This window comes from Stylophora pistillata, chromosome 4, assembly GCF_964205215.1.
Source record: "Stylophora pistillata chromosome 4, jaStyPist1.2, whole genome shotgun sequence".
Lineage (NCBI taxonomy): Eukaryota > Metazoa > Cnidaria > Anthozoa > Scleractinia > Pocilloporidae > Stylophora > Stylophora pistillata.
The window spans coordinates 31,830,301-31,854,073 of NC_142522.1; the positions used below are offsets into that span (position 1 = coordinate 31,830,301).

At 38.2% G+C, this 23,773-nt stretch overlaps 1 protein-coding gene across 1 annotated transcript; it reads left to right on the top strand.

The window, feature by feature from the left end:
• Window positions 1-18: 18 nt before the first annotated feature.
• LOC111338196 (glomulin) lies at window positions 19-12,356 on the top strand. Its single transcript, XM_088756006.1, has 20 exons — window positions 19-157; window positions 236-343; window positions 1,278-1,394; window positions 1,829-1,934; window positions 2,080-2,297; window positions 2,944-2,993; window positions 3,931-4,087; window positions 4,724-4,874; window positions 5,511-5,604; window positions 5,894-5,947; window positions 6,699-6,729; window positions 6,898-6,987; window positions 7,210-7,251; window positions 7,866-7,939; window positions 8,643-8,727; window positions 9,042-9,157; window positions 9,837-9,894; window positions 10,616-10,748; window positions 10,854-10,942; window positions 11,039-12,356. Exons 1-20 carry the CDS (start codon window positions 110-112, stop codon window positions 11,132-11,134), a joined length of 1,917 nt encoding a protein of 638 aa, XP_088612132.1. The 5' UTR covers window positions 19-109; the 3' UTR covers window positions 11,135-12,356.
• Window positions 12,357-23,773: the final 11,417 nt, after the last annotated feature.

Here is a 23,773-nt window from a genome sequence, read left to right on the forward strand (position 1 = left end):
ATACTATGACTCAAGCAGCGCCATTACGTAGTCAGCGGTGTTTCATCATGGGAGTATAATAATGGCGATGGATGGCGATATATGATGGAGATAAGGAAAATTTTAAAAGATGGCGGACGGTGACGTGGAAGAACTCCAAGAAAGTTTATCACAATTTGTAAGAGTTGCTTTTGATGGAACGCGCATTTAAGTTCTATTAATACCCCTGGAGGCTTATTATTATTTTTTTCTGCAGCGTACAGAGGAACCAAATACCCACCTTATCTTGGTAGCTACTCAGAAATGCGTTGGTAACGGCAAATGGACGCGGCTTTTGGAATGCTTAACTCGAACTGAGCATAAGGTTTGCTGACACAAATTGGCAATCTATAAAAATTATTTATTAAACTCTCATAAAAAATATTCCAGATGTTATTCGATTGTGTTTCTCTGGTTTAAAATATTATTTTTTGCCCAGTGACAGTGAGAAAGATTACACATTAGGATCATGATCATAAAATGTTTCGTATAATTATTACTTTTTTAAAAGTAAAAGTTTGCTCCTTAGAAGGAACAACCCCAAAGTTTTAAAATGTGCCACCACTAGAGTGGGTTTGTTATTGTGAAATAACTGATGATGAGCCTAGGAAGTACTTTTTTTCCGGCAAGAGTACCATGGGCCATTCCATTTAATATCCGCACCCCCCCCCCCCATTGAAGGCCTGGGATTTCTTAGGGGGAGGGGGGGCCAATGCTATACTTTTTCTTATTGGGTTTGAACCATATTTCTGAGAGGGGTCGCCATAAAGTACCCTTGACAGCAATTCTCACGAGTAGGGGGTAGTTTCAGGCAATTCTGAAGGGGATTAAAAAATTTCTTTTCTGGAGGGGTGTTACAGGAAAGCCTTCAATAGGAGGGGGGTGTGGATTTTAACTGGAATGGCCCCAGATAACCCCATATAACCCCGTACATTAATTATGCATTCAGACTAGTAGACTTTGTTTTTAAAGTTTTGTTGTGAAAGATAAAGAATTGGAATGCATAATTAATGTATGGGGTTATATGGTACTCTTTCCCTTTTTGCCATGTTGTTAAGTCTTTCTGGTAGGGTAGTCCTGAAATGAGTGCAGTTTGACGAACTTGAGTTGAATCTTTGATCCTGTTATCTAGATGACTTCTGCTCCTGTTGTCAAAGCATCATTAGTGTGTTGTTATCAACAGAGGTCACACCCCTGAGTAGATGGGTTTTTTTTTTTTTTTTTTTTTTTTTTTTGTGTGTGTGTGTGTGTACATACAGGATGCTCTTGAATTTGTTGGTTGGGAACTAATTGGAGTGGTATCTCGAGCTATTGTTGATGACTATGAATCAGATGCTGTTGAAGAAGGCAAGAAAACTCTTCATGTTATCGCTGAGGTGAGCTAGTTAAGTTTTCACCAAATGGAGATGAGCTACGCAATTATTGGTGCTTCATTTAGCTTCTATTTCTCCTTAATGAAACAAATTTGAAGGTGTTAGACAGTACTAAATGAATGATAATGACTAATTTGTCTTCATTTAACAGCTGAAGATGAAACTTATTTTTCTTACTATAGTCACCTTTCATTAGAATAATAATATATGGTATTTTTGGCCTTTTTAGCACAATATCAGGATTGCACTTTCACCAGTGTTGTTTATTCACTTTTTTTTTTTAAAGAAAATTCTCTATTGTAGTGGGTGCTGAAAAATGCTTAGAGTTGATATTAGAGTCAAAATATTTTAATATTTTTTTTAGTCAATGGCAATTTTTAATGTCAATTATAAATATGTACATTTCAAATATTGAATTGTTGGTGTGAAACTGACAGAGATGCAGTGCAAAGGAAGTTTGCATTGGAGTGTTGGAACAGCTTGACTCTGAGACAGATTGCCATTTTAACAAGTTTGTTACTCTACTGGATACCCTTGAGACAGGTAATTAAAATAATATAATGCAAAATATGATGAAGAAGGTTTCATAATGCTAGTTATTAGGTTTGGGAAAGCAATCTTGTCCATGTTCCTCTACTTTAAAGTTTTCTTCTTCAGTCATTTAGTTGCTTTTGTTCCTTTTTGTAAGCAATACATAGGCTGCAAGAGAAGAAGTCAAAGTATGTTGGTATGGCCCTGCCATGTGTTACAAGATACATTAAAGGTATTCAACTCTCAGACGAACTGAAAAAGGGGAAGGAGTCTGGCAGTAAATGCCTGAAAATGCCATTCATTATGAAACATGTACTGGACTTTCTTAGACCACTAGCCCAAGAAGTCAGCTTACAGTCTTCCTCTGCTGAAATGGTGGGTGTATTTAGTATTGTGTACAGTTACTGCAGATTATCTGACTACTATCCATTTGACATAAGGTTTATAACTAGTATTTGTAAAAACAACAGACTGAGTGACAGGACAGTGGTGAAGTAATGAAAGAGAGTGGTGAGGTCATTCAAGACCATAAAAGAAACATTTAGCATGCGTAGACATAAAGAAATGCCACTAGAACAGGAGACATTCCTTTTTGGAACCAAGGGATAAAAGTTTTTTTATTATCACAGCTATCTCTGTTCACAATTTTGACTACAGAAGCCAGCTCCATATGAGCTCATGCAAATTACATCCACATTTCAATCAGACAATTGCAAAAAAAAAGCTGCATTAAGCACAACAGTTTCCCAAATGTAGGGGGACAAATCTGATAATAGCTCCAAAATTCAGGCTGATTTGCATGAGCAGTTTTCTTATCATGTAATACTCCACAATAACCAACCCTCATATAATTATATACACAGGTCTCTGGTCTAGATCTCAAGCCATCAATTTAGTGAAGATCCAAAATTAGCAAGAGGCTTTTTTGTGTTAATGAAAAATAAGATGACTATTTTTATTAATGATGAAGTGGATATGAAATAAAAGGAAATTAATAAAAGTAATTTTTTGTTTCCTTTAGTCCTCCTCAAGTTCTTGCATCAGCCAATTAGGACCAGAGATTATTAAATGGTAGGTTAATTCTTTGGTCATTTGTTTCATAGATGCATTACAAAAAAAAAATTTTGTTTTGATTGGAATGTTTTCAACCATTTTAGTGTCAGATTTATTTTACTTTGTATGAAATAACCCAGTAGTAATATATTGATAATTATTTTCCAACTACACCTAGACGAGTACGAATAACGCCATAGACGAGTACAAATATCACGCGGTATTTGTACTCGTCTATTGTAGTACCGGTTAAACAGGTTTTCTCGCATCGCGCAAGCGAAGAATTGGATTATAGTTACTAAAAAAAAAAAAGAAAGTGGCGGACAATTTGAATCATAGTTCCGACGACGAGGAGTCAGAATTGCTGGGAAATATAGATCCAAGGTCATTTGATGAATCGAATGAAGAAAAACAGGTTGACGACCAGAAAATTTCTTCATTTAATGAAGAAAATAGAAACAACAACACAACAACGCGCCAATTCCGTTCCACTTCGCATACTTCTGTCACACACTCCCTGTAAATGAATATCCGGGAAATTCGCCCGCTGAAACAACAGTTTGGCGTGTTGGATAATAAATCACTTATTAGACGTTTTGTTGTGTAGTATCGCTCAGTATTTTTACGAGTTGTGTCGTATTTTGATGAGCCCGTAGGGCGAGTCAAAATACAAATAACGAGTATATTATATTTTAACTATACTTAGTCTAGTTAAAATGAATCCAAAGCAAAATTGACCAAAGTTAAAACAGATAAGAAACAATCAAACAATCAGTCAATAATGAGAAATAATTTTTAGTTCATAAATGAAATTTAAAACTGTGTAAAATGGGAAATGTACATATTACCAAGTGACACTGAATAAGACATTTTTTATTAGTTGTGTAAAGTGTCGAAGACAGAAATATCTGATGTATCAAAACCACCCTGACTTATTTTGATGCTCTTTGAACAGTTTGATCCACCTTCTGAACTATCCGTTGGTTTTTGTGGATTTAACAAAACATTCTAAAGAAAAAAGCAACTCTGATGGTGACAATAATGAATCTATTTCTGGAGAGAGCTGTTTTTCAATTGTAATGGAATACAGATCAATTGCACTGGAAATAATGGTTTGTACTCTTAGACATAATTATTTGTTATCTAAGATAGATCCAGAAAATAGTATGAACCAAGAGCTAGCCTCTGATTATGTAGTCTGCTTACTTTTGTCAGAATAAGTGAGCAGTGGGACATATCACCAAGTATAAACACTGATTACCTAGTATATTGAGATCATTTCAAACAGCTCTAAACGTAAACTAATCTCGAGATCCCTCAGCCGGTTCTCTAAAAACACCTTGCTACTGAACTATAAAACCATACTGGTAAGGACTGTTAATTGTTTACATGATTATGCAACAAAGAGTGTCACCAGGTCACATTCAATATGTGACAACAACACAAGTTATGACATAATTGTCTTTGTTACAAGGTCTTGAACACTTTTTGCACAGTTTTTATAATCAAAGTCCTTTCAACAGTGACTGACATTCTGACAACCATTTTTTCATTATCCGAGTCAAGTCTTGACTCCAGTGATGACTTCTGCTTGTGTTGTTGTGATGTCAGTCACTACTTACCCCAACAGTCCTCCCCAGGACTACTCTCACATAGACAATCAAACAACATAGCTAAAGGTTAACTACTAATTAACAAATGTAATCATGGCTAATTGTTGTTCCCCTTATTTTTTTTTATGTGAACAGCAATTTATTCACATGGCCAATGGATTGTATCAGTACCTCATGGAATACACTTCTAAAACATACTGTAACAATAACGTTCAAGAAAAATCAAACAAGACTTCAGATAACGATGTTTCTGCAGAAGAAGATTGTGACAATGAGGAGGAGCAAGGTAATTAGCAATTATTCCACAAGCGGGCATTGGATATGAGATGATAGATAGCCAACGAGGCGCGTAGCGCCAAGTTGGCTATAATCATCTCATATCCAACAAGCGTGAGTGGAATAATTGTTTTATTAAAGAAAATGCTCCCAAGGTATTAGAAAAATCCTCTTGATTTTATTTTGTAAGAAGAAACCGAATGTTTCCATGTACAGATATGAGATTATGGTATATTGGCTCATATACCATGATGGCTAAGCCAATGAAAAGTCTTAAATTGCATTATCCAATGATCCAGTTTTTAATAACTAAAATTATGCCATAAACTTTCTGGAAAATACTTCAGCCAGCACTTTTATCATGATCATAAAGCTGTAGGTTCTGCACTTGATCCTTCCTTTTGAATACTTTTTCCATTATATTTTTTATTTAGATTGAATTCACATCATCAGTGGGTCTTAGATGATTTAGTTCAAGTGCTACTCTATGATGTTATTTTCAAAGACATGTGAAAAATTAATCCTTTTCATTGTTTACCATGAAGCTCTGAATTTGTTTTAAATATGAATGGCTGTAATTTGTAGTTGGAATGATTATGAAAGATATTGTTTCTTGTTTACTTTCCTTTTCGTTTTTGTTTTCAAGAAATTAGCCATTATCCAGTGTTAGGTCTTGGCTGTTTTGTTTATTTACTTCTTGTGGAAAAGATGGAGGACACAAATATCCCTGCAGTTTTTAGGTAAGTGATCAAAAGGGAATGTCTCCTGATTATACCAATACATTTCAAGTTGAAAACTTATGAGAAGAAAAATAAAAAAATATGATTTGGATGATATTGTTAGATTTAGCAACAAATTCTCTAAGCTGAACTTGTAAGAAATATACAGCAGACAGTTGAGAGAATTTGTATTTAGATCTTGGCAGTGAAAGGGTTGATACTTATAAGCTGACAGTTGACTCAAGTCCCTTATTAATTAAGTATTTAGTGACACCAGGAAGAAAAAATTGTTTTTGAAAATTTTTTACAGCTTCAAATATTTACTAAAAGTCAACATCAAAAGCATCTTCTTCCTTCTTAACAGGTCAGTTACTTCATAAGAATTGTTTCTTTTCTTTTTTAATTCCAAGCAGGAGAAGACTTGTGTTTCAGTTCTCCTGTAAATAGTGGGAGACTAAAGCGTAATGGCCACACCCAAGCTCAGGGGTGGATACTGATATTCCTCATTTATCTGCACTGGATACCAAATATCTTCTAATATTGCTAATAGATTTATGCAATTTTAATTTTAATTGCATCAGGGGTGTCTCCACACAGAATATTAAAAATTATGAACAACAAGATAATATATCGAAACTCAGACTCCCTAGTATATATATATAGATACATACATACATACATACATACATACATACAAACAATACATACACATACATACAAATACATACACGTACATACACCCACATACACACACATACACACACAAACATACACATACATCCACATACACACACAAACATACACATACATACACATACATACACAAACATACGAATACATACACATACATACACATACATGCACATACATACACATACATACACATACATACACATACATATACATGCATAGACACACATATAGATATATATACATACATATACATACATATACATTTATTCAGGTATTTTGATTTAGATAGTTTGGTACAGCTGATTAAAAGAGCTTCAGATACCTGAATACACAATAAGTTCTGGCCAACCTTGGTAGCTAGAAAAACAAAAGAAGTATTACAGTAAATACAAATCTCTTAAATGTTCTCCTTCACCTTGCAGAACTGAACATGGTGTCATTTACAAGGGTTTGGTGTGTATTTTGTGAGTGCTAGTGTTTCATTTAATGTTTTTCTTAATAGACATTCACTTCGTATCATAATTTGTAAGTGTCAACGATCAATCAGTCATCCAATTTTCTAGAAAAGAGGGGTTCATAATCAGTGTTATTTAGCACTGAAAAACGTTTGTCTTTTTTCAGGAATTGCTGGACACATTGTCAAAAAGACTGAAAGACAAAAGTTTGGTGTACAACCCCGATGAGTTCAAAGATTTAATGAACATTGTTAAGGTGGGCAACATGTTTCATATTAAGCTGAGTTTCTCACTGACATTAGTTAATTGACTGTATATTTTATCAAGTTTTGTCTCCTACTTTGTTGGCAGGCTCTTATAACGTGTTTCATATTAGATTGTGCATCATACGTATGTTTCATATTAAGCTGAGTTTCTCACTGACATTAGTTAATTGACTGTATATTTTATCAAGTTTTGTCTCCTACTTTGTTGGCAGGCTCTTATAAATGTTATGACGATGTGTTCATCAAAGAAATTGGTAAGTAAACCTGTGTTCATACCGACGTTTTTACAGATTTTATACGAGTCATGGGCAAAGAAGAAAGTCATGAAATAACGAGTACGGTTCATAGAAACCGACTATGATTTTTTATTTAAAAAAAGAATCAAAGAAAGACATATTTTGATCTCATGATCGTTTTTACGTCACTTTAAACTAACTTCTCGCACACGAAAAAGTTCTGGAAAGTTTTGGAATTAAGGAATTCCAAAGATGACGAAGACAGATTTAGATAGATCGTCTTGCCTGATGAATACCAACACTGTAAAAGTAGAGGGTACAGTGGACCGTAACAATTAAAATAAAGTGTATTAATGAAGTTGTGTACGTCTGGTCTTAAAAATCTTTAAGGACATTGTAAAGATATTTGTGTGTATATAAATAAAGTGCTCGGCATTTTGGAGGGTTATTGCACTGAAAAAAGTCATTTCGAGTGTTGTTGAACAGTTATCTTCCTAATTTCCTTTCGTTCATTTCTCAGTTCTCCATTCTGGATAACGATACATATGTTAAAGAACACACAATCCAAAAACGCTACTGTTGTTGACATTTGATTATTGATTCTGATGCGTTTGTTTTCCTTTGCATCACAGAGATTACGAGCAGTTCAAGTCCTTCCGAATCTGGTGTCAAAGCTTGACACGAGAAGTCGATACGGGTTATTATAGTGAGTGCATTTTGTTTGCCTCTTGTGGCAAAAGTGGGAAAACTTAGCTATGTATAACAATAAGAGAGGATTACAACAACTATTGACAGATTTGATAAATCTGATCTAAGGAGGCTGACCCATCTTTTTAATTTCAGGGCTGTAAGCAGGGACCACGTTTAAGGGAGAAGTATTCTTTGGAAAGTCAAAAAAAATTTTAACTCTATTGAGGAGTATGCTAATCGCGTTCTGAGATTCCGACGAGTAACCAAACCGTTTGAAAATAAAGGCTGATAGTTTCTAAAGAAACTGGTTGGGGCTGCGTCGGTGGGGGGTAACGAAATAATTTGAATATATCAACAAAGTTGAAATGGTAAATTGGCCACCGTTACGATTATAAAAGCTGACGTTTCGAGCGTTAGCCCTTCGTCGGAGCGAATAGGGGAATTGTGGGTTGTGTGTGCTTTTAAAGGCAGAAAAAGGAGCTACGTGATTGGTGGGAACATGGCAACGAGAAAAACACGAATAAATTAGTGGAATGAAAAGCGTTCGTTGATACCTGTGGGATTTAGACCGCCGGTTTGAAAGATGAGCTTTTGTTCAAGAAAATAGTTTACATATATTTAATAAAACGTGCTTTACCACGATACAGTTTACTTCATTGTCTCTTGATCTACTTTACCATCTAAATTGATAATTTTTTTCAAATTGTTTTGTTTTTCAGCACTGTTCTTCAAGATTGCTCTCATCCTGGAGTGGCAGGCCTTTTGATTTATCTCTTAAAGGAGCAAGTTGACCAAGCTCTAAGTGTAAGGGTTGAAGTTTATTTTATTGTCTTCTTTGATTTTCAAAACAAACTGTATCATTGTAGATGCTTCTAAGTAAAGTCTATTGCTCCCTTTCGTGCGAGAGACCAAACAATCCCCAGACCAGAGACAAACTCAAGGTACTATTTGAGGACCTAAAACATAGAATATTTTCCAGAAATAAAATTTGCAACGTTAGGGTAAAATGTATCACTGGTGCCTAGCGCGACTGCGCAAAAACACAGCTTTTACTTGATTTCTCTAGAAATTAACTCGCGACTTTTTGGCGAACTGTTTATTTGGTTTTATGTTTTTAGACATCAGATGATGAACTGTGGTTCCAAGGCAGCCGTCTTATGTCAATTCTCCAGTTAGTTTTCAAGCCTCCCTCAGGAGCTGGTACCGACAAGGACCTAGTACAAGAAACAGATAGGTGACTATTTCCTATGAATTTAGCTTCTTTGCGGTGAAAAGTGATCATTTAAGAGAACTGGACGAGGCAAATTCTCTTGGGGTCTTTTAAATAGCTTCACGCAGTTTCAGTTATGGATAGCAGAGATTATAGTATACGAGTAAAGTATAGTCAATTTTGTCAAAGCAGTTGATAGGACAGTTGTCAGTAAGACAGTGTCAGACTCGATCAGATAGGGCCGGTTATTTAAACAAAGTTTAGCCGTTCTTAAAGCCCATTCTAAGCTATCTTTAATTTAGCTGAATCTCTTATCTGAACATCTATTTTTGTGAACAATATCCGCTAGAGGGCCAAAAGATAGTAGTGGAAGGGCATTTATTTGATTAAATCGTCCCTCTCATAGAGAATACCTAAGGCCCACTGCTTGCGTAAAACCGCAGTTCGGTTAGACGTCGTGTAAATAACCGATAAATAACGACGAAATCCTGCTACGTAAAGCTATAAAACTGCGTCCGCGAAATTCGCCGTAAGAGTTTTGAATGATTGGTGAGTTCAATGCGGAACGTTCTAGGTTTTTTACTGAAACCACCTGCGCAGTTTTGTTTTGTTTGGTGTTATTTAATTTATCGATGAAACATGATTCTTTTTTTGTCGTGTGTTCAGTTGTGTTTTAAGAGGCATCTTACTCCTCTCTTTCTAGAGTCATGGCAGTCCTCAACTGCTTAAGATTTGTTCTTCTTAGAGATGAGAACGACAAGGTAAAAACAATTATAGTTGATGTAACTAAATTGCAGCATTAACTAAGAAACATACAGTGGAACCTCTTGTTATGGACACTCCCTGTTAGCTGACATAAAGTTATGGTCCTTGCCAAACAAAAATTCTACGTCGCCAAACACCCCCGCCCCGCCCCGCCCCGCCCCGCGAGCGAACAGTTATCACATGACTGAAACATATGGTGTCAAGGTTGTCTCCTTGTGAAAAGGGGGGGGGGGGCGCAACTGTTCTCTCTGTAAGATGATGATTATCATCGATTTTTATAGACCAGTAAGGGGGGGGGGGGCGTACATTGTGCAGTTACAACTCAACCAAGCGTGCTGTTGCGTTATCAAGTAGAAAGAAAGACCCGACCAGAAAACTGCTAAAACTCGCGAGCAGGTCGCTTGCTGGAGTGATCTCTCGGCCAATTGACAAAAGGAAAAGGCTGGGTTCTTAAATCGCCTGGATTAAAATTTTTGCTAAAAAATTATGGCGCGAAAGTTTCACACTGACATCTGAACGGCCCAGCAGAGTACTTCACCTTGGTCACATGAACCTAAGGTCTCAAAATCTCGTCGTCATACAATTCGAATTTCAGCCAGCATTGTCCGCTTCACATTTCATTTACTTACAAAAGGTGAACTTCCTGTTCGTGATGATTGTCGGGTCCTTACTTTTAAATATCTAACCAGTTTACTTTTTTGACGTCATGAAACGTAGACCACAGTATGGAAAAACTTCACAACAATCGAAAAGGATTTTACGGAGCCCTTAAGACAGGCGTCGAAAGTGACCAGATTGCAATACCAAGCAGAACTGACAAATAAACGGGAGGAAATGGCAGGAAATAAAAGTAAGGTTACTTTAATACTGTTTTCTTAGTTTGTCAAATGCATCGTATCAGTAGTCTTGTGAACCAAATTCCATTTCATTGCGCAAGTTTTTTCCAATCTTGCAGGTAAAAGTAAGAAGCAGAGCACGGAATTCAGTGTTAAAAGTCCTGATGGAAAAGCACTGGAGCTAATGCCGCTCGCAGACCAGTGTGAGGTAAGCTTATTGTGGAAGTTCTCCTTCCCAACTAGCAATGACAGTTTCTCCAAGAGTGTTTATTACAGTGATGATACTTGTCTGTTTTTTCGGAAGGCTTTACAATCAGGCTTGTACTCTCTGGATATGATGGACAGTGTACTTGCTCGGATAACAGAGATAGCTAATAGCAGAAGCAAAGGAGAAAAGTGAATCGATTTAAAGCACTCGGCTTTTGGCCTGCGTCCTCTGGTTCTAAACAGGAATTTGGTTTTGATGGAAAGTAAAGACAACAAAGGTTGCAAGTTGGGTACTTTAGAAACCAGGATAAGACGAGCAAAGAATGCACTTGCGGCCACTTATAACACTGATGACAGTGCTAAGTTATCAAATTGTCATCTTGCGTGGTTGCAACAGGCATGTCACGTGTTTGAAGTTCTGACCTGAATGTGGATTTTAAAAGGATGGTAAAGCACTCTGAAACACGTGCATGATAATGAACAACCACAGTATTGTGAATCGCTCTGACACGCCTGCGTGACAGTAAACAACCAGAGAAATGTAACGCGCTATGAAACACTTGCGTGACAGTAAACAACCAAAAGTTCTGGAGCGCTCTGTAGCACTTGCGTGACAGCAAGCAACCAAAGAGTTGTGAAGCGCTCTGAAACACTTGCGTGACAGCAAGCAACCAAAGAGTTGTGAAGCGCTCTGAAACACTTGCGTGACAGCAAGAAACCAAAGGGTTATGAAGCGCTCTGAGACACTTGCGTGACAGCAAGCAACCAAAGGGTTGTGAAGCGCTCTGAAACACTTGTGTGACAGCAAGGAATCACAGAGTTATGAAGCGCTCTTGAAACAGTAGTGTCTCACTTGACAACCACTTAGAATTTTTAGCGTGGTCCATTTGTTTATGGTGAACAAGAAGGGGATATGAACACGAATGAGCTGAATTCTTAACAATTTGAACTTAAGTAAAAGCCCTTTTGAATGTTCAGGTAAAAGCTAAACTTTATTGGAATTAAAACGAACCCCCCCTGTAACGCTCAACTGACACCAACTGTTATCACTTGACTCTAAAGAAGATTTCCGCTCGGGTTCACTACAACTCACACCAGTCCTTCTCAGGATTACCTTCACCCAGACGGTCAGGCCCCACAATCAACTGTTTACCCCACCCCCCACCCCCTTGTTTTAAACCATTAACTGTAGTTGTCACTCTGTAGAGACGTTAATCAATCTGCTTCCGTTTTCCACATCTGTGTTTTATGTACTGTTTTCTGTGTGAAGCATAGCGACACAAGGATAAACAACCTTTTCCCTTTGCCAGACTAAGTAGATTTATCCAGTAGGGTTTAAGATGTTTTGATGGAAAATTAGAAGCAGAAGGGTTTATCATTCACCAAGTTTTAATAAATGCGTCATTTTCAGGCTACTGATATTACAAAGTTTATCACTCAATTTGCCTTTGCAAAAATGATGCATTTCTAGTTGGAACTTCAGAAAATTAAAGAAAAGAGGAACCTCGTGTAAAAGTGAAACCTTATGGAAAACTCAGTGGCCTTTAAACACTAGTTATATCAAAGTATAGACCTGGTTAAATACGTAGTTGCTCTAACGGTTTGTCCTGATCGTGTCAGGAGAGTTTACCGTTCAGCCTGAGGTAATTTTCAAGAAGCATACAGCAGGTGTTACGATTTTTGTGTGAATCACTAATTTTCCATAACGGAACAGACGAAGACAAGTCAACGGCCAAAATAAGTGTGAAACTTATCAGTTATCAGTTAAGTTTACTGGTTATTTTCACGAAGCAAACAGGTGTTAATATTTTTGTGTAAAGTCGATACTAATTTGGATGAGGGTACAGATAACGTCTATTCAATGGCAAAAACGTTGGAACGAATGTAAGATTTATCAGAAATTATTGCTATGAAATTCGACATTCATAAGATGAGCGCAATTACTCTACAACGACATATTTTGATATCTCCAGTAATACACTGAGTATGAGACCAGCCTATTCTTATTTAAAGACCGCAGAATTTCGATGGCACTTACATCCATTAGTGCACAGGTTTAACTTTCGTTCTCGAAACAGAATTTTCAAGTTAGAACTAAATTGTTTATCACGCTGCCTGAAAGAACAAAATATAATCAAAACTTTGAAAAACAGCGTCGTCAACAAAGGAAGTAGGTAACTTTAGTCAAAGTATTTTTGCCGGAAATAATCAACAGAAAGAGCTGTGAAGTGGTTCGGCTTCGGGATTATTTCATTTCATTGTGCGTCGCCTATAATTAACAATTTTTGTCCGAACGTTTGCCATTACCTAGGAAACAGAATTAAGCAAACATGTCGGACGAAAACCTGGATGAGAGAACACGCTTTCTTCAGAAATCTCACACAACCAAGGAGCAGGAAAGGCATCTTCAGCAGTTAAGACAATTTAGGTTAGTTCAATGAAAAGGGGAAACTAAGAAGTTAACGGGCAAAGTTTTATCTCAGTCGAATAGACCTTGAATTACCTTTCGTTCAGTCATCGTCAGTTTGTGGACCAGCCCATACCGTCACTTGTTTGTCCGCCAAGGGTTCAAACGCACAGTCTCAAGAGCTGAGGCTCACTAGTCTCGTAAAGGGCAACTGCTACAGTTTGTGTGTTCGGGGTAAAAACTTTGAGGGATTGAAACCAAAAAGGCAGCATTTTTCTGCACCAAAATCAAATTATGAAGCCAGAAAGCAGAGAAGCGGATGTTCGGAGAGCCTAGATGATCGTTCGTTGGTGGTGTGTCCTGGCCCCAGTTTCAGGTCCTGGTCAAGAGGCAAGAAAACGAAGAAGAGTCCATTGAAACAACGAGAATTCAAAATGCGAGAGGTAAATGATGAGCGATTTTTTCAAAGCATCAACGCCCAAGAACGTATTGCTTTAACCCGACGGAGATTTTACGCCAGGTTCAAGAAATAAACAATTTTAATAGAGATCAGGCCAAAGGGAACTGACTCATTCCTCTGTTGCCAAGTCCTAAGATCTTGGTGGCCGGGGTAGCAGGAGCCAAGGAATTAACTTTACAAGAAAGTCGATCAAACGAGCAGGAAAATAGAACTTGGACAGTTCCGAGTATAGTTACCCTTGTGAGAAAAGAGCAGCGCTTGAAAAAGCTTTTACGAGGACAGCTGATTTCATGTTACGACCCTCGACCCATAGTTCGGAGCCCTTTGACGTGACTGTGGGTGAGGCAATGATTCGCAGAAATCAGCACGATAGGAAGAACCTTACACTCGATTTCCCTCTGAGAAAGCGAGAAGTTTTCCCATGTACTATCCCCCATTTACGATTGCCACTACTACCTTCGGCAAGGAACGAACTGGTACAAATATCGAGCGTGATGGCAAAATGTGAAATGTTTCCATGGCAATTCCAAAACATCAAACTGATTAAGTACACAAAAAGAAGCGACTTTAAAAGGACTATCAACGCACAGGATACAACACTTGGACACGTTGATGGACTTATAATTAGCAGTGAACCACAAAAATACAACAAATCAATGTTAAATATTTTTGTTCCACGAAGTAGTTGCGAGGATTGAACTTAACCTATAATAACACCTTGCTTAAGTTAATTACATGCATGATACGTGATCTTCTTAGTTTGTTAGTGGGACTCAGTTAAACGCACTGCTCTCTAAAACACTAGTCACGTACTTAATGGTGTATATCGTAGCACACGAAAGGAAACTTCCTTTTCCCTCATCATTTCAATTTACGTTCGTTGACAAGGATGTTTATGTATTCAGTCCAATCCGGAACGAGAATAAGATGAGCTATTCATTTGGGTCGTTAGAAAATGCTTGGTCACAACATGTTAACTGAGTGAAATTTCGAGACTCACAAAGGCACCTCCAATTTTTGGAGACCGTACTTATTACCGAAAGACCTCTGCAACCAAATCAGGCCTAATTCAACTTAGTTAATTGGTACGATTTATTTTTGCTTGTATACACACGTACATAACTGTATTTACGTTCAAATTTCGAGTGGCACGGTGGTACTTATTTCTTTGAGCACAGAAAACCATGTAAAAAAAAGTATTAAAATGAGTGACTGTAATCCAGTGACTAATTATATTAAATATTCTAATTACATTACATTGAATAAATAAAATTGATAAAAAATATCGAATAAGATAAAACCAAGTTACTGGTTACTTCGCAATAAAAGTGATCAACAATAGTTACAACAATATTCCAAAAGTCTGAAAAACAAATATCACCTTTAAAATCATGCAGACCTCGCACAGATTCATCTAAATCTTTCCATCTTCTCTCAGCTGAATATCCAAATGAATGAAGCCCCATTTAGTGTTGTATTTACCCTGGATGTCTCAACTTGTGGATCTTTCACCAACGATCTTAAGCTAATCATTACGTGAGGAATATAACCTTAATCCTTTTAAATTAAGAATGACTAGCGTATGACTTCTCCCACAAAATCAACCCAGGCCTGAATTAATCATTAAGGTCATGAGAATTAAGGAAGAAGGAAATGATCACCAAATTAAGCAGCTCTTGGTTGTTTAAAACTGATTCTCCCTGTGAGCACCTTAGAAAATGTCCAGAGAACAGTATAGTAAATACGCATACTGAAGGGCACCTTTTGGTGAAGAGGGCTCCCTGTTAAAATTGTTTATTATTATTATTACTATTATTATTATTATTATTGTTATTATTATGTTAAGGTGGAAAGGGTTAAAAGTGAGAAGCAGAAGATCCTGAACGCGCGCGCATATCTTTCAAAGAGCATTGACCAACTCGCTCTATATTGTGTCAGTTACAGAACTCGAGGTTACCTTTATCAATGATAACAATGAATAAGGAGATGTAATTCTGTGTCATTAATTAAGAGAAATGATGAGGTAGATCTGCAAACTGCAATCGATGCAGTATTCCCCAAACTAAGAGAGGAATTGACATTTTTTGTCTGTTTTCATAGCGTGAAAGAAAAACGAGAATGACAATTGAATGCCATATTTCCCACGCAATTTAAAAATCGGTTGGCTCCCAGATTGCAACCATTTGAAATAGAGTGCTTAGAGTAAATCGTTTCTGATTGTTTCAGAGAAAAACTCTGACCGACCAACTTGGACGTGTCCTGTGTTTCAGTCGGTCCCAGGGAAGAGAGAGGGCCCAAGGAACGAGCTCTTGGTAAATCTTGCCTGTGCCCTGGTGAGGCCCTGTTTTCGAGAATCACAATCAGTTTACCTCGGACATTCGTATCAAGTCAGTCTTGATACCGCTGCAGGCATGGTGGTGGTATTCCGAAAGATGTCCTGTTGTAGTCCGTTATTTAAGTCTGTAGGTTCTTAATTAGCTTTGAAGAATGCCAGCTCAAAGTACCGTCGACCACGTTGATTCAAATGTTGGTTATGAATTTTAGATACTTCCATGACAGATTCAAATTATTTTAATTGAATTCAACATTTTGTGTTCGACGTTCCTAAGAATTTGTCTTATCTATCACGATCGAATTGTGATTTAAATTTTCTTAATGGCCAAGAGAGGGTTTAAAAATATGTTTTAACAAAATTACAGTTTGCTCTGGGTCACACGTCAACTCTTATTGCTTAATGCTTCAAAAAAAAACTATGCCATTTGAACAAAGTAACGGGTAAACTTTTGGTTTGGGCTGATTGTCTTTCTAATTTTGTTGCAACCGTCAGAGCTTCATCTCAGTTCAGACTGCATCTCGTGGCCATGTTCGGTTTTCTCATCTAACACTTTTGGTATCGCCATTGTCCAGGGCATCTATAAGTAGACAGTCGTAAACATCATTATCGAGAACAACTGCGCCATCTTCTTTTATGAGGTTCACAACAATACTAACAGTACTGGCCTTCTCAAGTCCTCCTTTAATTGAAATGGGAGCAGAGGATCTTGCGTAAAGAAGGTAACCTTTGCTTTAGCTTTCTGCGCAGCATAAGGTTCTCGTCAAGTCACAGTGCTATAAAGAAAGGTGACGGCTGCTTGACACAAACAAAAGTACCCATGGAGACAACGAACTCTGAGGCTCTGGAATGTTTAGAAGCTAATTCCTCGTCAGGAGTGATTTCTTGTTCCCCTCGTGCAAGTTCTGCGAAGTCTACTGAAGTAGTACGAAGAGTCATTTGTTTATTATGTGAAACTACTGTGAGTAATACGCTTTACATATTCTTGCACTGCACTGGAAGGGCAATTCATTTCCTCGTCTCGTCTCTGCGAAAAGATTTTCGACGACAAGTTGATGCTGTCAAGGAGCAGTGGAGAAATTTCATGAAGTGTAGCATAGATACTCTCCAGAGATTGTATTTTCATCTTGATATTCCCCGACGTTTGGACAGAACATATGCCACCGGACCTTGAAGAATCCTCTCACTCGCTTGTGGACCACCCACTTCCCTGACTCCTTGTTCGCATCTCTCGATGAAATCATTTACTTCTTTAACCATAGAGATAGCCTCCGTCGGATGAAAGTTTCTCTTCACGACTGTCTCCTTTTGTACACCGAAAATGTTGAAAAACTTCTCCAGATTCACCAAAAACTGTAAAAGCCCACTTGGCTTGGTAATTAAGCGCACTTTGCCGACAGCTGTATCACAAAAGAATTACAGTATTTAGTTCTGAACAGACTAAGGTAGATTTATACAAATCAGCCTTGGTACAGTCGAACCTCGATTATCCGGACTATTCGATTATCCGGACTTTTTTCTCTGGTCCCAATTTTTGCATGAATATGAATTAGTTGTCATCTTGAAAACTCAAAGTCGCAAAAAGCCCAATAACCCTTTCAAAAGACTGTTCAAACAGCGTACTATTCTGTGCGCTTTTCAAAATTCACAAGTGCGGTGAGACAAAGAAATATTCCGTTGCGTTATTTGTAAATACATACGGGCTGTGTAGATAAATGATGTTTTCTTTGCTGTACACCTTTTGTTTACATTTCTATCTCGTTAATATTCATATTTTCGATTATCCAGACCCTCGATTATCCGGACTAATTACCGAAGTCCCGACGAGTCCGGATGATCGAGGTTCGACTGTACCATCTCGTTGCCCTTGATTCCCCGTTCCCGCAAGGCATTAAACCTCATTCTTGGACAAAGAGAGTGTACTATGGAACGCCAACACTGTCTTATGTCAACCTCTTTCATTATATGCGGTGTATGTTACGTCATATGCGGTGCATTTCATATTATATGCGGTGCTTTCGTTGTTATATGTGGTACATTTCTCATTATATGCGGTACATTTCTCATTATATGCAGTGCTTTCGTCTTTATATGCGGTGCTTTCGTCATTATATGCGGTACATTTTTCATTATATGCAGTGCTCTCGTCTTTATATGCGGTTCTTTCGTCATTATATGCGGTGCTTTCTTCATTATGAGGTGAAGATTTCCGGGGTCTGAGTAAAAGTTTCCAAAAATCCACAATGCAACAGAGGATCGGCCGTTTTGTTTCCGTTCTTGCTCGTGTTTCTCTTTGAGACATCGAATTCAGCCTAACATGGACACAGTCTTAGAGAGCCTGAAACTCGAAGGGCTGACTAAGAAATTTGAAACTGTACGCATTACTCCGGACGTTGTTTGCAAGTTGTCGGTACACGAAATGGAAATGTTCGGTGTAAATTCTCGCAGTGATATGATGTCTTTGCGAATAGAATGCACCAAATTTGAGGGAGAAGCACCAAAGAAACTCAAGGGAACCTGTGGTGCCCCTATTTTCTTTATTCCAAAACCTGTGAAAGGTAATTTACTACACGAAAAATTTAAAATCCAGGAAAAATATCTTCGATCCTTGCTGTATCAGAAAGTACAATTTACCGGAGGATGAGGAATTACGGATTGAGCAAGTTCGAGTTCACTGACATTTCCGACAAAGATCTTGACGCGGAAGTCGAAGTCGCTGTGTTTCCATCATCCTCGTCTGATTGCCTTTGATTAAAGTATTCTTAGAGGGTTCCCAAACTTAACTGGTGTAAAATCTGAGACTGTATTAAAAGAGGGGCCGTAAGGGGGGGTCACGCGCACAGTTCACGGCAATTAAAAAACGCAAATCACGAAACACGATAATTAATTTTCGAGTTTCACGGTTCACGGAAAATAAACTTACACATGAGAAAGACTTGTCGCCTTACCCTATATATATATAGTATTGTTGACAGTCGTTTTAATGTATTTCAGAAAGCGCTCAACTCGTGATTGTGTCGTGATTGGTAATGTCAGATTCGGTTTCACAGCTTTGCTCTGCAGCAGACAGGCAGTCGCTTAAGATTTCAGTCTCTCGTTGAATTCTTCTGAAATCTCTCTGTCACTGTCACACTGTGCCACGTCTCCAAACTCGTTTGCAGACGCCGCTGCCTCAGGGCAATTGTCTTGAAATCTGTAATTGCAAGGTAGTATAAATAGAATACACGATCCACTTGACTAATGAAGTCTTAAAAGTTTTAATAACTTACATTATCATTCAATCTTGAAAGTTACCAATTAGAACTGATATTATAAATGTGGATTTATCTTGTCTTGTGACTATCGGTGTAACAACAACTAAATACGTCGTTTTGCAAAAGACCTTAAGATACATCGGGAAGTAAATAGATCAGAGAATCTTTAACAAAAAAAAAGTAAAAGAAATGTTTTACTTAGGCTGATGGTGACAGATTGGTTAGTATAATATCACAATCTTGCAAATAATGTGAACGACTCTTGCATGTTGTCTAACTCTAAATCACGATCACTGTCATTTCCCACTGATATTCCTTTAGGTGAGCCGACGTTTCACATTACACTTCCATCACTTTGACTTTCTTGATCTCCTCCGCGGCTTCCACTCTTCTTCAGGAAGGCTTCCATATTTCTTTCATTCCATCTATTGTTGCATTGTGTTTCTTGGCATTATCTTCCTCGTTTCGACGTTTTGACAAGTTGTATTAAAGTGTTCTGTAAGGCAGCAACAAAAATATGACCTCCAGTGATCTTTACTTTTTTTAAGAAAACAATTAATTTTAAACACCTGCTTTATTCTTTGACAATAGAGAAGTTCTCTGGATGGTCTTCTCCAGTGGTTTTCTTTTAAAGTAAAATTGATAATGATACTTCAAAGTGAAACTTCCGAAGCTTTAAATAGAAATGTTTCTGCAGACAAGCTTGAAGGATAATGCTCAACATTTTACGTACTTTTTTAAAGCATCGGGCTTTAGTCTGCGGAGTCCTGTCCGTTGGTACAATCTTTAATTTCTGGCAACGACTACACCTTATAGTAAATTCATTGACCGCTATGCTACTGAACATACTTGCCAGAGCTACAAACACATTGAAAGGCTAATTAACTAAATACATTAAAGACGATTTAAATAATCATCGTTATCATCATCGTCTCCATCATAGTAATAAAATGATAAAATTTTAGGAAAAATCATGACTGTTAATAATAACAAAAATTCTTAACGATTTCTTTTAGTCGCACATAGCCAAATTTAGATCATCCAACATCTTGGTCTGTCGTTCATTTCGCTCAACACTGAATTTCGCCCTGTTTTAGGCGCTTTACAAGGTGGTCGTCCTCTACCTTTGAAGCTGACCTTTTCCTTCCACCTCTTGGCTTTCGTTTGATGACTTTGCTCTTTTGCTGTTCTTCGCCACCAGCAACTGTGATATTTATCACCGGGGAATCTTTCGAAAAGACGATTTCCTTTTTAAGAACATTGACTGAAAGAAAATAATGACAGTAAAATTAATTAATCAAATAATAATCTTTTGACTACGTCCTTTTTATCTTTTGTCTATCTACTTTTATATTGGTGTCATTTTTTCTGGGCAGTTTCAAACCTCTCTCCAGTCTCTTTCGTAGTCCATAAAAATTAAATTTAAGTTGCGTTTAGTCGAGAAAAAAATCTGTCTGAATATTCTCTTCCTAGTCTTCCTAGGTTGTTCCTATCCTCAGGTCTTCTCATTATTGTCAACGCGCCCTTTTTGCAAAGCGAGCGATCAAGGATCATCAAGAAATATCTCAGGAGGTGTCTTGAATATCGCCTCTAACGACCCTAACCGAAATCACGGCTCTTATCAATGACTCACTTTCTGTATAATTTCTGAGAAAATTGTCGATTCTTAAGCAAACTTCAAATAAAATATGTAGGGCAGACTGAATAAAACTTTTCTAGACTTCTAGTATTGTAAGGGCCTGTTTACATGGAGATAGGGCGACCCTCTAGAAGGTGCACCCTCTTAGAAGGGTAACCCTTGCCTATTGTATTTTCCGGCTTGGTTTACATAAGAGATAGGGTCACCCTATCTGCTTGGTGGGGTAACCCTCCTGCGAAGGCCAACTTTTTGTCATGTAAACACTTGAGGTAGTAACACGTGTCATAAATTACGATCTCTTATCAAATTTTCATGATGGAAACGCTAACCTTATAGTAGTAGTAGTAGTAATCAAAGTTTAATGTCTTTACGTGGGGCATGGTTACCCATATTGCCCGAGCCAGAGGCTCATGTATGAAACGCGAGACAACAACCCACCCATCCCACCCCAGGGGAGGACATCCATCACACAGTAATCTCGTGAGTGGGAAATTAACGTCTCCTACCCCTAACCCTGCAGGAGACGGGACCTCCATTTATTCGTCCCTATCCGAGAAGACTAGAATATCTAAACCATTTCTTGATGTTATAGAAAGGCAGCATATTCTTCTCAATTATTTTAAGACCTTGAGTGTTGGTCCGGCCGGGGCTCGAACCCTCGACCTCCCGCACATCAGTCCAGCGCTCTATCAATTGAGCTAACGGGGAGGCGGTTGTAAAACTGCAGAATCGACAAAAAGCGCCCTTTTCATGTTCCACTGCGCTTGTGTATTGATTGAGAAAGCTTTACTGCCTTCTGCGCCTTTGGCTAGTCTGCACCGCTTAAGATCAATAGACGACCCTATTCCCCGCTTCTCAGCTTCGGCCTTGAAGCCCGCTTGTTCAACAATATGCCTTTTCAGGGCATCAAGGGAATTATGTTCTCTTTTCAGGGGAATTCTGATCCTCTCCTTTCCCCCAAGAAAACTGAAAGATCCAGGAGATTTGGGATCAACGAATAGACAACCCCTTCTAAAACACGAAACGGCTCTTCGCTGACTTCGCTCTTCGACATTGTGGGTCGTGAGAAATGAAGACAAGACGTCAGACAATGAATAATCTGAAGACCTGATCGTTGGTGTCAAAGGTCGCATCAGCTTTATTTTTGGATCAATGGGTCAAGCGAAACCCTATTGTTTGGTCACGCAAGCTGAAGAAAACAGACACGGCGATCACCTGGAGAGTTCCTTTGTGGGGTCTTCGTAGCCGTTCACGGAAAAAAGGGTCGTTTTCGTGTTTGTTATCACGGGTATCGGAAAATTATTTCTCTGTTTCACGTAACACGACAATCATATCATTCACGGTTCACGAATTTTAAAACTTTTAGATTACGGATCACAGAAAATAAATGAGTCCGATCACGTTTCACGTGAAACCCCCTTACGGCCCCTCTTAAAATTCGCGCTCTGGGAAACGTGTTGTAAATGGCGGATCCTCAATAACGGCACCCATTGCATTGTGGATTATTTGAAAGGTCTTACCCAGCCCCCGGGATCCGGAATCTTCACCTCATAATGAAGAAAGCACCGCATATCACGACAAAAGCACATCGTATAATGATGTCAAACAAAGCACTGCATATAATGACAAAAGAACCGCATATAAAGACGAAAGCACTACATATAATAAAAAATGTACCGCATATAATGACGAAAGCACCGCATATAACGACGAAAGCACCGCATATAAAGACGAAAGCACTGCATATAATGACAAATGTACCGCATATAATGACAAATGTAACACATATAACAACTAAAGCACCGCATATACTATGAAATGCACCGCATATGACGTAAAATACACCGCATATAATGAAAGAGATTGACATAAGACAGTGTTGGCGTTCCTTATTCACAGTTTTTCAAGATATGTCGGTAAAAATGAGACTTCCTTGACTTTCAAGGAAAGTGAGGCCGTGTCTCTGTCGACAATCGGTTCCGTTGTTGACTAGCAATATCTTGGGAAGTGCTTCCCTGGTGCTTTCTGCAGCCCCACTGGCATGTTGATCAGTCTGTCGATAACAAAATATTACTCCTCTTTCTGTTTAAAATGAGGCGACGAATTATTTGTTTTGTGCAGACACAATTCCGAAAACCTGCGTGTGAGAACCAATGCTCTGTAGAGTCGAGGCTCTTATATCAATGCTATGGAACATCAACCGAACATGCAAAACACTTCGTGTTGGCTGGTCAGCGATAAAAAGTGTACCTGTACATTGACATGAAAATTCAACTCCGTTGGCTCTCTCACACAAATGATGATGATCAAAGTAATGATGATGATCAAATGAGGATGATCGAAGTACCGGTCAGTTTGGTTCCTTTTGACGTTTGGAGTAAGCTTTCACTTTGCATTTCGGACGATGCAAGTTTCTCGTGTAGACGACTTTCTTGGCTTCTATCCACTTTCAACCTTTCAGGTTGATATAGGAAAGTTTGCTTCCAGTGACGGTTCTGTAACGTATACAACCCCTCTCTATACACAACAGCTAGTGACGTATTGAGACTGCCACATCAACAGGATAGTGTAGTCGGGCTGGAAAAACTTTGCCTCTACTCGCATCGAAAGGAATAGTTGTCCCTGGGACTCAAGACATATAATAAGCGGATTGGTCAAAACACCTTTCTTGTTTCCCTCGCAATGCCGTAATCAAAAGTAGGATCAAGTGTCTGTGATAGTATCAACATTGGCCTGGATT

Excerpts from the sequence above, each read along its gene's own strand:
- LOC111338196 (XM_088756006.1), top strand. The coding sequence starts at position 110 with ATGGCGGACGGTGACGTGGAAGAACTCCAAGAAAGTTTATCACAATTT. Across the intron at positions 6,730-6,897 it reads GTGTCATTTACAAGGGTTTG|GAATTGCTGGACACATTGTC; the intron begins GTGTGTATTTTG and ends GTCTTTTTTCAG. Across the intron at positions 7,252-7,865 it reads TGTGTTCATCAAAGAAATTG|AGATTACGAGCAGTTCAAGT; the intron begins GTAAGTAAACCT and ends TTTGCATCACAG.